At 40.7% G+C, this 17,850-nt stretch overlaps 1 protein-coding gene across 2 annotated transcripts in view; it reads left to right on the top strand.

Moving 5' to 3' along the window:
• The window catches only part of ARHGAP15 (Rho GTPase activating protein 15), a 324,980-nt gene that overhangs the window by 4,610 nt on the left and 302,520 nt on the right, over nt 1-17,850 (top strand). For both annotated transcript variants that reach the window (XM_041473491.1, XM_041473492.1), the window contains one exon: nt 15,137-15,316. In XM_041473491.1, the coding sequence (XP_041329425.1) occupies nt 15,137-15,316 (180 nt within the window). The remainder of the gene's footprint in view (nt 1-15,136; nt 15,317-17,850) is intronic.

Genomic DNA, 17,850 nt, shown 5'->3' with positions numbered 1-17,850 from the left:
GATGTACATTTGTTCATTTTCTTTTCCAAAGAGAGTGAACAGCAGAAGCACTCTGTATTTTAAAGCTCCTGCTATACTCTATTATTGAATTGCAAAAAACCAAAACAAAACAAAAAAAAAAAAAGGGTTTTTTTCACAGCACTTGTTGTAGAAACTTCTTTTTTGCTTTGACACAAAGACATCCTGGTTTGGAAGAGGTTCTCCATCTTCCAACCAAGCTTGAGTGCATGACTCTTAGTAGTCCCTGTCACCAGGGGCTGTATCCTGGCCTTGGGTATGTTCCTCCTACCTGAAGTGAAACAGGAAACAGAAAATAAAATGGTGACAGAGGCATGTTTGAATTTTCCTCCTGGTGTCAAAACTCCACAACCTCCAACGCGGTGCTGGAGAATTCCAGCAGCTCTGGTTTGGATTTCTCTGTCTGTTTCTGGTCCCATCAATTATTTCTTTGCAGCTATGAGCTTCAGGAAGGGTTTAAGAGGCAGCATGCCATGCAGTGGGATGGATTTCCCTTTGTGACCTCCAGTGCTGCAGTGAGAATGGCTTTGGCTGTGCTGCCCAAAGTTTGGGTCTCTGCTGCTAGGCTGTGAGCCATGGTAACTGCTGTATTTGGATGTGTTTTACTCAGTCACATCCATGAAAGTGGGCTGTAGGCAGAGTCTTATGGGTTTTTTTAATGCTCACTATGCTGTAATTCTGATATTTGCTTATTTTTCTTGATATTTATTTTCTTAGATAGCTCTGTGCTGTTTCAGATCAATCAGTCTGAGTTTTTAACCATTTAATGAGCTGTTAAAGCCTGTGTGGGGCTAAAAACCATCTCTTGCTGTTGAAGAAGTCTGTCAGTACTTAAGTGTGCTCCTAACTTCTAACCTGAAGCACAGCAGTTGTACAGAATGTGTGCCAATCCTCTATTGGCGCTGTTTGGGCTGATCACTTTTAAAACCAAAATAAAGCATCACCTGAGCTGCAGCCTAAGTCTCTACCTTCCACTCTACCTCCTAAGAGTTCCATATGGGATGCATGAAACCTGTTTCTCAGTGCTACAAAGGAAGAAATTGGTGCTGATGGATCCTGTTATATGCAGGTGGTTTTCCTGATTTCATTTTTTAGTAGTATAAATCTTGAAGAAAGCAGATTGGATGCAATTTTGGCCCAGATTTTCCATGGTACTTCAAGTGCCATTCAGAACACTGCAGCAGATTTCCCCACCTGGCTACACAACCTGCACAAAACTGTCCCTTTTCCATCCTGCGGTGGTTTCCTAAAGCTTTTGTCACCATCAGACTGGTGTCATGACCTCTGAGGGTCAGGGAAGGCTGAATGCCTTGCTGCCTTCAGCATTTGGGGTCCTGGGTGAGGTGAAGAGGTTTTGGTGTTATCTGCTCTGAAACCTTCTCTTAATGTGGGTCTGCTTCAAGCAGTGAATCTGAATTTCACTCTCACCAGCCCCTGAAGGACAGAGATGGTTTCCTTGCTGTGCTGGCTGTGAGGATCGTGCCTTCACGCCCTCAGCTTGCCTCTGTCAGTCCTCCCTGCTTTGAGAAATACTACAAAAAGGTTGTTTTGGAGACTCACTACAAAACAAGCACTGCTAGCTCCTCATTTACACTGGGGCTTCCTCAATGCAGAGCTATTTTTTACCTAAAGAGTGAGTGTCACAAAGTCTTGCATCATCTTTGTCACAACTTGAAGCTCCCTGGGCTGCAAACTTCCAGGCTGGCTGAGACAGGAGCAAAAGGAAAGCACTTGGATTTTCATTAAGAAGGTTAGGAAATAAATTTCTGGGCACAGATAGTTTAGATGTTGCAAACTGACAATGGGGCAAATATAGCTCATGCAAGAGCTGTCAGTGGAAGCAGCCAGGCCATGCTGGAGAAGTTTTTCAGGGCATTATTCATTCATATTGAGGTAATCTGGAATTGTTGGCATCTGGCACATGTAAAATAAATCCTGTTTGCAGAAAATAGGAACCAAAATTCATATATGCTTAAAAAAATTTTACCTTTTTCTCTTAATTTGTCTATATTTTCACTCAACTTACTTATGAGAAAGAAACGTTTTGAGAATCAAGTAGGAAAGGTAACAGAGGTTTAAATAGATATTTATATTCTCCAAATTATCTGCTAAGCTACTGTGTGTGTTGCATTAACTCAGGGAGTGCTCAGGTATTTACTGAAGCATTTCTTCAATAAAATAACTGAGTTTCATGGTGCTATGGTTGGTGGTAGGTTGTTTAAGATCCATATAACTCTTCATTGGAGATTGACAGATATTAAACCATTCACCTGCAGTTAAGCTGGGTATTGTGGGTTTCTACTGTGATTTTCATGAATATTTCTTCCAAACCTTGTGCCTGATACACTAAGTAGTCACAGTCCTTGAGCAGATAAACTTAAAGGGACTTAAGATTCCTTCTGCAAAGCATCCATCAGTTTTCAGTACACCTGCAACATGAGATGAGGAGGAAGGCAACACAGAAGTGAATGTGGTTTAGACTTAAAGAGATATGTGTCAAATACGTGCTTGTTCTTTGTTTTGGATTTCTTTTTCTGCCACACCCTGAGCTAAACCTCTTCTGTATTTGGTGCTGAATCAGATACCATTTACCGAAAGTGCTCTTGGGCAGGACACAGCCCTGGCACCTGAACTTGTTTATTTGCTACTCAGGATGTTACAAATTCTCTTCCTCTCGGGGTGGGGAAGGAAATGACAGAGATATTTTGTGAAAGCAGTTGAAGCCCTGGAGTTCTGCCTCTGAGAGGGTTCTGTCACCTCCATGGCTGGTGGGTCTGTCCCCAGCCTGCTGGGTGTCAGGAGCTCTCAGCTTTCTGGTGTCCCTGCTGCAGCCGGGGCTCAGAGCCAAGCCCAGACACATCACAGGAGGGCCCCATGGCCACACCATGGACACCCACAGCAAACACCAGCAGAAGCCTCCTCAAAAATGCATTTCTCTCTCAAAAATGCATTTTTAGTAAATATCTTTGCTATGAATTAATCAATATTTTACACCTGGGATGGTGTAAAATATTGATTTCCATCTCTCAGAGTTCTGGCACGCGCTGCCATTTGTGTGTGGGGCTGAGTAGTGCTGAGGTTTGATCCAGAGAGATTAACATTTCCATTATCATTGCTTTCTTGGTTAATCTATTGGGAAAAGAAAAACATCCAACAAAGTATAGTAACAACTAATCAAATTCTTGTGATGATTTTTAGATTTAGAATTAACCCATTTAGCATTAATCCATCCACCATTAATCCATCTGCTCTTGGAGTGCCAAAGAAAGCAGAAACAGCCCAAGTGAAAGCATGCCAGTTCCTCCTCCTTCATTAATCCCAAACCCTGGAAAAGGCAAGGAGTGCCCCAGCCTTTAGCAGAAGCTTAGAGGAAGTGATGTCTTCAACCCATTCTTGAATTTCCTTTGGACAGTCCAGCATTAGCTCCTGCTTGAGCAGGATGCAGTCCCAGACACCTGAGACATTCAGAATTGCTGCACAGAGTTTGAATTTGAAAACTTCCTTTCTAGCTTTCATTTTCTTCTGAAGTTTGGGTGTTTTGTAAACCCTTTCTTAGAGTGGGGGTAGCTGAAAGGAGGGAATCTCTTAAGATGTGGAGCGAAAATTGTATAGAATAAAGGAATGAAAGAAGTTAAATGAAGATATTTCTTATCAGAGTTGTACCCTGCAGCAAGATTCAGGTGTTTAGGGAACAATGTTGATGCAGTCTAAGGACATTTTAATTCAGGTGCACAGGACTGCAGAGGTTCACTTGAGCTGAGAGCAGCTGTTTCATCCAAAAAGGGGTTTGAGGATGCTACCTCATAAACCCAGTGGAAAATGTAATAGTCATTAAGTATTTTTGCCTTGAACAGTGCTGGGGGCAGATGAATGGCTGTGACTGTCTCACTATGAGTGTTGGTGCTTGCAGGTGGTTCTGCTGTGCTCCTGGTGCCATTGGCGTTGGCTTTGGCTGTGTGTAGCACATCTGGGGTGGGACACAGGTGGCTGTGGCCTCCTGGCCTGCAGAAAATGTGTACAAGTTTTCCTGGAATCACCCTGAACCACCTCAGTGACATAAAGTTTTCTGGTCCCTCGCTAAAGAATTTAATTTACAGCAAAATATTTAAATATAACTTACAGATCCTCTGCTCAAACTACTTGCATCATCAAAGCAAACATGTCAGGGGAGTTGGAAATAGATGATCTTTAAGGTCCTTTGCAGCCCAAACCATTACAGGAGTCTATGAAATTGACTTTTTTGGCAGCACAGCACCCTTGGTATTTCCCTGTGCAGACATCTCAGCTGCATGGTGTGATATCAGATGTTATCACCCAGAACAAGGGCCTTTGTGATATCAGATGTTATCACCCAGAACAAGGGCCTTTGTCTCCTCCTTGCCACCTGCTGGGGCAGACACTCCTGCTGCAGGAGAAAGCAAACTGGGGGCCCCATGAAATGCAGAAGAGGGGCTTGCTCAAAGCAAACCACAAAGAATTTCTCCTCCTGGCTCCTGCCACAGCTCAAAAGTTTTCTCCTGGAGCCCTCGGTGCCGTCTCTGCTGCATTTCACAGCAGCGTCTCTTGGAAGTGCAGCACCAGGAGCTCTGCAGAGGAAAGCGGGGATGGAGTGTGGGAACAGATTAAAAGTGTCTGGAGGATTTTTTTTTCCTCCCTCAGATGGGAAGTGGGAGCAGTGAGAAGAAGCAAGGGAACAGCTGCAGGATCACAGCAGAAAAACTGCTGCAGATATAGCTGATGGGAGATGGGGAGAGGGTGGGAGGGACTGTTTCATGTGCACAGCACAGGAAGTCAAACATCATCCGGAGGAGTGGGAGGGAGGGCATCTCTCTGCCTGGGTAAAGGACAAGTCTTCTCTCTGTAGAACTATTGAGGAAGGCAGGGTCAGCAAAAAAAAAAAAAAAAAAAAAAAAAAGTGTTATTGTAAGTTTTAAATAAAAAGAGAAATAAGTTTATCATAAATTCACTTTATTCTTTCATTTATTTTTAAAGTCTGAGAAGATTCAAAGCCTTTGGTATTCAATAATCTCAGCATCTCAGTTTGACAGATGTCTTCTGTGGGATGATGGGTATATGGAACTGCAAAAAGGATTAAGACATAGCAAATGTGCATTGAAACTGCTAAGCTGAGGAACTCTGAGATACTCTAAGAGGTTAAAACTGCTGTTGCTGCTTTACCAAAGGCATTACAGAACTGAAGAAGGCATTTTCTCTGGTGAAGGGGGTGCTGCTGCTGCAGGAACTGAGGGCTGGAGGGCAAAGTGAGGCATCACTTATGACTGCTCCACATGTTCAGTAGTGCCCGACTGATTTAGAGGTAGGGTGAGATAAAACTTGTGTGTAGTTTTACTCAGTGACAAACGTGAAATGCTTCATCCCAATGAATCATCCAGTGGAGCTGTGGGGAGGGCACAAAGGGGCTGTCACACCCTACCCAAGCAGGCCTTGTGGCAGTCCTGCCCCTGTCAAATTAAGCCCAAAATTTCTGGTGGCAAAGCTCTGAAGTTTAGAACGTACAGGAAGTTTGTTTCTTTGGCTATTTGCAGCAAGCTTTCAGGTGTTTAAAAAATATTTTTCTAATACGTCAGTTTGTCTTGTGGTACAAAGTCTTCTACTTCTCCAGAGAGTTTGGGCTGTTCCAAAATTACCATCACCACATGTCTAGTTCAGGTAAGCATGGAAAGCTTGGATGAATATCCAAATCTCTGTGAGGAGAAGTTCTGCAAAATTGAGCTGGAAGTATTTCAAGCAGCCTTACTTTGAAATTTCTGTCACTTCTGCTTCTGCTTGTATCTGTAAATACTGCAAGAATAACCTTTCCCATAGTATCTCATCACTCCAGATCTGGCAACATTAAAAGGAACAACACTTTTCTGAACATTTAGGCTATAGGAACAGATTTCTTTCAAGCACCGGGGAAAATTTGTGATTCTTATGTGATCTTCCTAGAGAAAACATTGATTTTTTTTTTTTTTCAAATTCAGAATTAGACAGCTTTAAACTAAAAAGTTACCATAAAACAAGCATCAGGTGCAGGTGTGAAATGAGTTTAGACTGGTCAGTCTTGAGGTGTTTGCAAAGCCATGGCTCTACTCTGTACTTATCTGCAGTAAATAAAACTTCAGAATAAAGGATAGAGGTAGAAGGAAATTTTTTTCTCCTTATGAGTAGGACAGGTCAGGAATAACCAAGCATTCTCCTCTAGCACTTATTAGGTCATATTTAGTCTTAAACCAATTAAATGCATGAATTATAAATTGTTACTGAATTTAATACTGCTGTAAATTACTTAATGGCAGTGGTCGAATGTCCAAATCATTCTAGCCCTGCTGTTCAGGGCCATAGGAAGCATTGGAAGTGCTGTGCATGGGATGACACTCACAGATTGGCTTTTAACACTGCATCTGTAGAACCAATATTCTCCATCAGAAGGGTTGTAGTCTAGCTTGCACAGCACAGAAAACAGAGGCAGGTGTCGTGGATCAGAAGCAATCCAGAAAGAAATGAAAGGTGCTGCCAGCAGGAAGACCTAGAAGTAGCTTTTTTTTTTTGCCTTTTTTTTTTTTCCTCAGGCATGTTCTTTTACATATTCAACTGAATTTCTACTATGGACAACTGTTCCCAGAACATATGCAGGCCAAACTGTACACAAAGGATACTTTTAGCTTCAAATTCCGCTGGAAGCTGAGATAGTGAATTGACATGAGAATTGTGAAAATAGACTCCATTATGCTATCCCATATGATAAATTGGGACAGAAGAACTTTTGAAACAACTGTTACCTTTGCTGAGACTTTCCCATGTAACATAATTAGGAAACTAAGTGGTGCTAAGAGGAGGCATGACCATATGAAGTCCCTTGATGACTTTGCTTTACCCTATTACATGTGGTTTTGTTGTTTTCAATAATATCCCAGTGATATTTCCAAGCAAGTTTTATTTGTGCAGGGAAGACCTGCAGACAGCAAGTCATGGAGCAATATAGGATTAGAGCTGGATCTGGAGTCATAAAATGTGCATGTGAAGGGTTTGTCATTGTATCCACAAAACTTTGGAATTGTAACTCCCATTCTCCTCTCTTTCTAATTCTCAGAACATTTCCAGCCAGGCAGGAAAGCATTTCCAGAGGAAGCAGGTCTCTGCCCTATAGAGACCAAGCAGATTTTCCCTGTTTTCCTTTGTCATCTGTCCTGCTCTTTTTAAGGGTTTATCTGTGTATAGAAGGGATCAGACTCTGGGGTTATCATCTTCTATGAAATTCCAGAATAACACAAAGAAGGTCTTTAGGCCCTTCACTGATAACCATTGCCAGTCCAGAAGAGGCATATAAACTTTCTTTCTTCATGTTTCTCTCCATTCAATCCTAGAGAAAAATCAAGAAAAGATTTGTAAAGATGAATAATATTTCCATTGAATATATTTGGATAAGACATTTTTCTGCCATTTGACAGAAATTGGGACTTGATATAAGTCTTTTGTTATTATATTTTATCCTTTTTTAAAAATTATTTTGTAGTGTGCTATTACTTGTTGAAAAAATAGAAAAAAGCTGCAGTCAATCTTCACATCAATAAGCCACTCATAGTTTTAGCCCATCTGTCAATGCACAGGAAATCACTGAAGCAGCAATTGTACAAGTCTGTAAGGTATTGTGGGGTGCAGACTGTATTTATGTGGGTCTGACCTGCTGTAAGTAGAGAATAACATGTCCCTAATGTGTGTGGAAAACCCTCAGGAATGAGAAATGAAGCACCATGCTGCAATACTTTAATTCTTAGTAGCTGAGTCATCAAAAAACCAAACTTTAAGGGTGTTCTTAGACCCAAAATTAAACAAAACCATTGCTTCTGTACCATGGGACAAGTCTGTGCCCTTCCCTCTTGTTACAAAGTGCATTTCCTTGCCTGATCCATGATGCAATGAATACTTTGTCTCTCCTCCTCAGGGGTGCTCAGTGTTGCTGTTGCTCAGCTGTAATTCCATCAGCCTCAGCTGGTTCACTGGGAACTCAAAATCACAATCAGGCCTGTCTGGAACCACCTTTTCTGTATTGCACAAGCCAGAAAGAAATTATGTTATATGAAAAGACATTTTGTTCCTACTGGATATTAGGTTGGTACATGAGATTTCTGTTGTGAGAATTATGTAGTTGCTAACTGAGAGTTGTAAAATATAGCTCTCTTTTAATATAAAATAATAAATCAGAGAGGATTAAATTGTCATCATACCAAGGATCAGGTTAAAATCTCACAGATAACAGGTTTTTTAGCCTAGAGATTTGTTTAATGCTTTACTCTGAGTAACTACTATTGAGTAACTACTTAGATGGTCTGCTAAGTGATAGGACAAGAGGAAATGGCTTCAGGTTGTGTCAGGGGAGGTTCATATTGGATTTTAGGGGAAATTCCTTCACTTGAAAGGGTGATCAAGCATTGGAACAGGCTGCCTAGGAAAGTGGTAGAATCACAGTGCCCAGAAGTGCTCAAAAACATGGAGATGTGATGCTTCAGGACATGGTTTAGTGATGGACCTGTCAGTGGATGATGTTTGAGGCATTTTCCAAGCTCAATTATTCTCTGATTCTATGATTTGGGTCAAGCTGTGTTGAGAAATTTGCCTTTAGGTGCATCCTTCATAGAGACTGAATGATATACCTCAGAGCATAAAAAATTGTGAGTGATGGTTCAGGCAGCTTATGCCACACATGGAGACAGAGAAATGCTGGACAGTGAGATATGGCTCCAAACAAAGCATAAAAGATGATTTGCTCTTCTCTTTGACCACAGCAGAGAGTTGGGTGACTGTACATATAAATTGGAGTGGGCCATTTCTGCTTTTATTTGCAGAAAGTCCACAAGTACTGGACTAGAAAAGAGAAATTACAAAGCCAGCTTTTAGAGGACCTCCATGATCCTTGCTCTGTGTGTTTTCTGTTCTGAGACACCAGCAAAACTGCAACAGGGTAAAAAATTAAAAGAGGGTGTGATAATTAATGCTGATGAACATGGTTTTTGTAGGGTGCATCAAGTTAGAGATGAGATTGCAGTTTTGGGTGATAAGGGAAACTGAGCTGCTGGGTTTAGGACACTTAACAGCAGGCTGAACCTGGCACTAAATTCTGGTTTATTGTCTATCTGATATAAAGAGACAAAGAGGGGTAAAGAACCAGGCAGTGCTGATGTTGTGTCATAACTGATCTGCTTTGATTAAAGGTAGGAGTGATGGTTGAAATTAATCCTGCTTCCTAAATACCTGATTTTTTTTTTTTTTTTTTTTTTTTTTTTTTTTTTGCAAATAAAAAGGCATAGGAAGGTTATATCTGCTTTGCATTTTCAGTCCAGTGGATTTCTCTGCTTTCCAGTACTCAGATAAACTGGCTTCAGGACACTCCTGGGCACCAGCCCAGGACAGTGTATCCCTCAGCAGCCTTTCCTGTCTGTGTCCCTGCCCTGGCCACAGGGGTGTGATGTGTCAGCTCTGAGAGAAGCACAGTGGGGATGGCTGAAATAAAATAGACGCAGCAAAGTGCAGATAGGAATAATTAAAAAAAAAAACAAAAAAAAAACAAAAAACCAAACCCAAAACTATGGAGCAATTTACTGGCTATCTCTTTACACGTAGTTTTTCTCATTTGTGCACCTTTATTTTCCATCCTTGTGTGTGTTTAAGCACTCGCTGCCCTGAGCTGTGCCTCTGCAGAGATATCAGTGTAGCACAGGCCAAGGGCAAAACCTAACAGCAGCACTATTTATATAGGTGTGTTGATTTTGGTGATAAGCACTTTCACAGACACACTGACACGCTCTCCTTAACAGGAGTGCTCCAACTCACTACGTGTCTGGCATTCTCTTGTTTTTCTCCGTTGTTAACTGCAACTTCTGCTTCCATTTTTGTGGTTTTGCAGGCTCACAGGTCTGCTGTGATGGTGAACCTAGTGCTGATTTTTATCCTTCCGTGATATTGTTGCATTAGGTTTTGTCCATGCTCTTCAAGTACTGTGTGTTCTTGAGCAAAGTACTTAAATTAGTCAATGCAACAAGATGCACTTCAGTTTTGCAGTGTTTGCACTCTGCTGTGTCGAGAACTTTCATGCTCATTATGCTTCTGATTTGACAGTGGTGCAAGTCATAAGTAGAAAATGTGGGAGAAATTAAAAGCTTACTTAGAAATACTGAAAAATATATTATTTTAAAGTCATAATCCTGAATAACAAATTGGAGTTCTATTAATTAGCCTTTTTTCCACTCTTTTGGAGATACAACTGTGTAATTATAGAAACCTAGATGTTGGAAGGGACTTTTTAAAGATCATCTTGTTCCAAACCCCTGCCATGGGCAGGGACACTTCCACTATCCCAGTTTGCTCCAAGCCCCATCCAACCTGGCCTTGGACACTTCCAGGGATGGGGCAGCCACAGCTCCTCTGGTACAAGATGCTGATTAATTGTCATTTGCATTCTGTCTTCAGCATTATGTCTTCTGCATTATGTAGCTGTAGGAAATGTAGGCATAGCTCAGGCCAAAATTTGGAAATACTGCTATGTTCTTTTTGAAGAATTAATTTTTTGAAGAATTCATTCTTTGCTTTGTAGAAAATCTCCATACTGACTTTACCAGTACTGCAGCAAAACTCAGGAAATAAAGTTCTTGGCTAATACCAATCAGTTCAGTCATTACAAGGTAATTTTTTGGACAAAGCAGCATGTATAAAATGGATTAAAATGCTGATAAATTCAATATGAAACACATTCTAGGTCCATGGCATGCTGTAGGAGGGCAGTACTTACAGACTGTCAGTCTGAGACAGAAACCACAGTTCAACTACAAGAGTTGCAAGAATGGTAGGGATAAAAGCAATTCACTATCTTCATTTTTTCAAAAACCTAAAAAGTATATTTTTGATTTTTTTGATAGAAATTCTAAATAGCAACAGAAGGGTTTGCTCTTGTTTTATTTGCTTTGTCATCTCCTTTCTCTTTTCAAAAGGACAAAAAAAATTTTTCCCCATTGACATATTTTCACTGTTATCAAACGTCACTTCTGTGAAAGCTCTACTTTTAAATGAAACATTACACAAAATCTTCTGATTATAGTTTTGGCTATTCCCAATATTTTGTGGGAAGGAGGAGATCTGATCTTCACCATTTGCTGTTCAATTCTCTAGACCTGGGCTGGATTCTCATCCAGTGGGATGACTTTGCTGTCTATGGATTTGCATCATCAATAACCTTTCTGTTTTTCACCTCCACAACCCTCATCATTTCCACACCATGTGTTTGAAAGTCAGCTGTACATTTAGAAATTGGGGTTTTAGTCTCTTTAGGAACTGTCAAATGCCACTTGAATGTTTATCAGCCAACTCTCCCCTGTATCTGGTGCCTGAGCTCTGGCTTAACTCAATCTGCTGCACTATGAGGTTGCTATGCTACTTGCTGGAGCAGACTTACATCCTTCTGGAGCATTCCAAACACATGGACCCATCTGTGGGAAAAGTCATTGCAAGAGTTGGCCCACTGAGGCTGCAAATTTTATTAAAGGATGAACCACTTCTTCCTTCAAAGAAGGCTTTTGACCTCCTGAAATATCTCTGAAACTGACTGGTTGTGTAGGACTGAATTGGTTTTGCTGCTGCAGCCAAAAATGTGATTTTGTTCCTTCAGCTCAGTGGTTTTTCTTACCCCATAAGTGAGTGATTCACCAGCTCTCCAGAAATTAAATTTCTCCTTCCTCATACCTACTGCAACCTCTTTCCCCGACTCTATGAATCAGTTTTCTCTCCCTGCATCATCCATCTGTCCTCATGTCAAGGATTCTTCTTGCCCCTGACTATTTCTCACCCTTTTCCAGCCTGTCCCTTCTGTCCCACAGTTCCAAACCAGGTATTTCCAAGAGGAATTTTGAGTGCGTATCCTTGTTTCCCTTCTCTTACGTTAATGTCTCAAACTTGTCCTGCCCCTTTACTCCAGGAACATTCTAAACAACAAGGTGAAGAGGAGGAGAAATTCTGTCTTGGTTTAATGCCTTTCTCTAGCAAATCAACCGTGGGAGGTTTCAAAACTGAAATTTATACCCAGATGCTAACTATTTGCCAAAAGGCAAATTAGATAATTATATAATGGACATGGAGTGCCACACAAGCAGTTGCATGAGGCTTGGCAGCTCTGCCTTCCAAAGGAAGCGAAACAAATTCCTCTGCAAAATGGGCCCAAACTTGGCCCTGACGCTTCTAATAACAATTTGGAAGCACCAACTCATAAATGCAGAAGATAGGATCCTTTATATGTTTTCTGACAATATTTTGTCTGTTTCCTGATGGTCTTGCCCTCTGTTATTAAAAAAAAAAAAAAAAAAAAAAAAGCAAACAAACAATAGGGGCAGGGCAGATTATGAGGATTACCAAATCCTCCTTGCAAATGCAAATGTTGTGCTGTTGCATTTGTGGAGCTCATATTCAGGGTGCCATCTACTGGCACGTAGGGCTGGTAACGCTGTCAGGAGTCTGCCTGGAGCTTGGACAGCAAAGGATTCCTACCTGAAAATCCTAAGGGCACAACTTTTGTGGCTTTCTTCCATATTATGCCAGACCTCCTTCATATTCTGCAGGATCTCACTGTGTTTTACACTAAGACAAATCTAATGGTGGAAATGCTCAATTTTGGGTCTTGTTTTTGTTTTCTTTTATAGTTGTTCCTGTAATTTTAGTATCTTGGAAAGCCTCCTTGTAATACTCTGATGTATGCAAATTAGTTCAAATTTTCAGGAAAATTAACCAAGGTTCAATGAGATTGGAACCATGAGTTTCAGAAGTCTTCACAGCCCTGCCTTTTACTGACTGTGTTCCTACTTGTGATCCAGGGCATGACTTTGTCACACTATTAAACTTTTTCATGGCACGTCGTGTACACCAGACAGAGACTACCTAATTAAAACTCATAATGCTCCCGAGAAGGGATATGTCAGAGCTTTATAGGTGGGAGATTTCAGAAGAAAATCTGAGCAATGTGCTCCAGCCAAACATTGGATCCGTGACAGAGCCAGCGCTGCTCTCGTCTCTCGAGTCTGATCCGCTCTCCAGCCTGGAGCCTACTGAAAATCTGTTGAGAAGCAATTTTGATTTGATACCAACATGAAATACAAAATGGTTTGACTCTCCAAGTTTAGGAGGAGGAAAAAAAATAATTTCCTTCTTGGAGCTGCTGCAGTCTTTACTGCCAAAATGGCAAAGTATCCCTGTGACATGGATTTGGGTGCTGACTGCTCTGAAGGGTGGTGAGAAGTGTCTTGGGGAGGCAGAACACACAGTGCTGCCCACCAAAGATCCATGAAAAGAGTTTTCTCAAGTACAATACATCTGCAGCAGTCATAGGCAGGCATGTCCCAAGTAACATGAAACAGCTTTAATCTAATTTCTCTAACCTGAGGTTCAACTTCTGTGGGGATCCTTGAGTAACTGAGTCAACTCAGGAAACAGCCAATGGGCCCAAGCTTTGTTTTTGGTGTGGATTTTTTTTTATTAAATTCAGTGTTTCTATCATGGCACATCATGTTGAGTGAGTAATGGGCTAATATTAAAGCACTTCCTTTCTTTTATCAAGAGTGCTATCATGAATGCATGTAAATTCCCCTGAAGGTCCCAGCCCATGCCATGGGAGTTGGAAATGTGTGATCTTTGATGTGATCCAATCCCCAAAAAAATCTGTGGTTCTATGAAAAGCCTTCTGGACATGGGCCAACCACTTCTAGGTGTTCCTGCTTGAACAGGTCGGACCAGATGACCTACTAAGGTCACTTCCACCTTCAGCCATTCTGGCTGCATGACCTGTTGTCATCATCCTCTACCTTTAGGGCAATTTCCTGTGAGGGATGGTTTTATCAGTGCTGAGAGGCTGAAGCTGTGGGAGCTGTGTCCTCCCACCTGTACAGGCTGTGGTCCTGCCCAGAGATGTGCAGCAGAGCTCCCCATCTCCCTCTCCCACCTTCACACCAGGACGTTGTGTTCTGTGCTCTGACGTCTTCATAGTAATGGGCTTTCTTGAAATCAAGGAATTTAATCTTTCAGAGCCTTCAGAAGTTGCCAGGATGTTGCTAGAAATAGCCATGCTCTCCAACCCGTTTGGAAAACGCTGATTCTTCAACAGTTTATACTATAACTGCACTTAAATGGATTTCCATTTCCCTGGCTCCATAGTTGGGAAACCAGCTTTTTCAGCTTGTATAGTATTTCTTCCTTACACATTTTCTCATGTGGTTACACAGCAATATAAAGAGCCAGTTTTTTTGTGACTCTCAGTAGATTGCTGCACCCACGAGCTACATGTAGTAGTACGAGGGTGAACAAGGGGGGAGGAAAACAGAGCAAGTGTTGTACATCACTGTCTTGGTGTTTTCTACAGGAAATATAAAGCAACTTTTGCCTACCAAAAAATGTTTTGACTAGCTAGAAGGGAGTTAGTTGAGATGTTCTAACACTAAAATGGGAGGTTGAACAGCAGCACTGTGATCTCTCTAGGTCCACTCCCCATCCAAGGGCTTGAGAGCTCAGCTTTTCCTCAATTTCAGATTTTAAAAACGGACAGAGAAACAAAAATCTCATCCATGCTGCTGGTAGGATTGTGAAAATTAAGGGCTATTTTATCAGCTCCAGGTTTGGCTCTGGGACACTAGCAGGGTTGCAGCATGGCCCTGAGATGCACTTGTAGCTGGCCCGTGTGGGACTGTGGAGGTAAGATATGTTAATTGGCTTCACAGCGTGTCCTTTCCCTTTGCAAGATTTAAAATGTGTCGTGTGAGCAGGGCCAAAGACAAAGTGGAGTGGCTGCCAGCTGGACGTGGCAGAGGCTTGCAGGGAGATTACACCATGGAGGAGAATGGCTTTTGAGATAAGGATAATCTTTTACATAAACTAACTCTTCCAAGGCATTGGGATGGGAGGGTGATAAGGACAATAATAAAACTGCAGGCTGACACAGCTGATAGTTATCCTGGTGTTCAAAGATGATCAAGATCTTGCCAGCAAGAGAACTCAGCTTCTTCTCCTGACTGCAGTGACACAGACCTGGCACTGATACGTTTTTGTATGAGGAGTCCCTAGATTAATGCTCTTATTTCACATTCTTCAGGTCAACCCAGCAACCATGGAAAGGTCTTCAACTTCTGATACAGCCTCTGAAAAGCCTAATCCTTCCCACCATAGCACAGGGGCTGTTCAAATGAGGATCAAAAATTCCAACAGTCACCACGACAGGCTGAGCCAAAGCAAATCTATGATTCTCTCTGAGAATGTGAAAGTCGCCGAGCCCGTAAGTAAAACACTCCTAATATTTTATGAGTTTTCCAATATTTTAAAAAAAATCTACAGATTTATTTTATGCTTGTTAAGACACTGGTTCCACTATCATCCTTTGACAGGAGGGATTTAAAGTCACTAATACATTTTTAGGAGTATCTCTAGGTATTGGAATAACAATTTTCCTTCACGAAATACAGAATTTGGATTTGGTAGCCATGATCATAACATCTACTCAGCATTTCAACTCTCAGTTGTAACAGCACTTAAGTAAGGCTTAAGTAGAGTATAGCACTTCCAATTTCAGATACATAGCACAATTTCTCAAAAGGCAAACTTCAAAAGCAGACAGAAGAAAAGAAATGGAAATTTCAAACTCTGCAAATAACTTTGTAACAAAAAGTCTTGCTGTAAGACTGAATGAATTGTACAAAAATCAGACACTGAACATATGCTGTTATTTCAATAGTAAACAGAGTCAAAGGAGTTGAGTAGTTTTTTTATCCATTAGCATTTTATTTTTAAATTAAATAGTTAGTGATGAACTCTATTGCCAGTTGCATCCCTGCCCCTGTACTCCTTGTGAGCTACTAAACAAACTGATTGGTATGAGTCTCCCCTGGTTAATTTTCTTCCATAATGGTGGCAACTTGCAGCTGAGGCTATATGATGTTACAAAATTATTTATGCAATGTTAGCCACTTTTTTGGACTCCAGATCCATTTTGTTCTCACAGAATGCAAATGAGGGGGAAAACTCTGTTAGCTGGGGACAGAGTCCCAGATCTCAGCCACTTCTCACAACCATGCCAACCATTATTTTTTTTGCTGTTGATGTAATGGATTCCTATGAAATATTCAGCTTTTTGACGAAGTTATTAAATGGAGGAAAGCCACAAGACCTTCGGTAATTCCTTTTAACTCAAAATTAAACCCCAAAATTTAGACTTATTTGGAAATATGTTAGTCTAGTGATTAATTTCTCTGGTGTAACTTAACTCACTTCTCCTTATATTTCTAGAGTGAAAAATCTGTTTAGACCTTAGCAGCTGATAAGATACTCATTTACCATTAATTTAAATTATATTTGCCTCAGATACATTGCATATGTTTCCTCCTTTTATCTGACTTGCAATGTTCCTCCACCAAAAACTTGGAACACTTCTTATAATAATTCACTGGGAATATTGCAATGTAATACCAGGAAGAACTGTACCTTTGAAAAAGTTTAAAAGTTAAGTATATTTAATGGTGCCTAACATTTTATTGGCTGTGTTTAACAAAAGGCACTAGGCTGCAGTTGTTTTTGACAAGCATGAAAACATCACAGCATGAGACTGCAAAAGGAATTATGTAGAGAAATTACAAGTGATCCATCTCTCAATGAATTATCCACCTCAATAGCCTGCAGAACTCAGCTACCAATTAACACCTACTTTATTACATGTTGGGATGTACTTAATAACTTTCATGTGTTTATGCACTATTACCTTGACTGATGCCTCTTGTACAATTAGGCATAATTGGCATATCAATATGCAAAAGTTAAAAGGATTAACCCTCTTAAAACTAATGAGCATTTCTGTATCCAGCTGCTAAATGAGACAAAATTAGCATTTTTCACTTTTGGGCAGGATTTTATCATGCAGTTTCTCATTGTTGATATTACCTTGTTACATAACTTTAGTTTGGGGGATAGTATGCTGGACAGTTACAGAGCAAGGGCTCTAAAAAGTTAAATTAGACATAAATATTCACTGCTGTATCCCAACAACCACACCAGGTGCAATATATGTTCATTGGCTGGGAGCTGGAAAGTTGCTTTGTGTTGCATTTGTTTAGTAGCTAATTACATAAAAGCGGAATTTTACCGAGTATATGTCATTTTACCGAGCAAACTTGGCTCCGACATAATAGATTGAAAGCTTGCCATGCTACTAATTTCCTTTCTGTTTCAATTCTTTTCATCTCTTTTTGCCATGCAGAATTTTCTGACTAGATATTGACAGGCTGAAAGTGTTTGGGCGTATTTACTTAAATAAGCCTCTTAAAGTTGTTTGCTAACGCCCAAAGTAAAAGCAAAATTCCTAAGGATCCAAATGCTTTCAGCTGTGGGCTTTAAATGCAGAGAGCTAAAGGAACAGTGAAATACCAATTGTGTGTATCAGCCATGCACTGACATATCTGGGCATGTGACTTGGGAAGGATTTGGGGGAAAGTAACACAGGGGAGTAGCTCCTATCCTTCCAAGTGTCTTGGAAAAGAAGGGTCCAGCTGACACAGGCATATATAAGTATATATATAAATTTATTAATGTTGTTTTAAAAATCAAGGTGCTCCTCCCTTTGCACTTTTCTACACAGTCTTCACTTCTGCATTTAGAGGCACACAGATCCCTGCTAAAAGACACATATTACCAGAATATTAATCAAAGCTAATTATTTTGTGCTTGAAGAGAAAAAGGATTTATCCTCATCTTTCTACTTGGAAATTTTCTGTTTTCACGGTCTGCCTCTGTATAGTTGATGGATATAATCCACGAAGCATC

This window comes from Pyrgilauda ruficollis, unplaced genomic scaffold, assembly GCF_017590135.1.
Source record: "Pyrgilauda ruficollis isolate IOZ18807 unplaced genomic scaffold, ASM1759013v1 scaffold3, whole genome shotgun sequence".
Taxonomy (NCBI): domain Eukaryota; kingdom Metazoa; phylum Chordata; class Aves; order Passeriformes; family Passeridae; genus Pyrgilauda; species Pyrgilauda ruficollis.
This window is presented reverse-complemented; position numbering and strand designations above follow the sequence as displayed.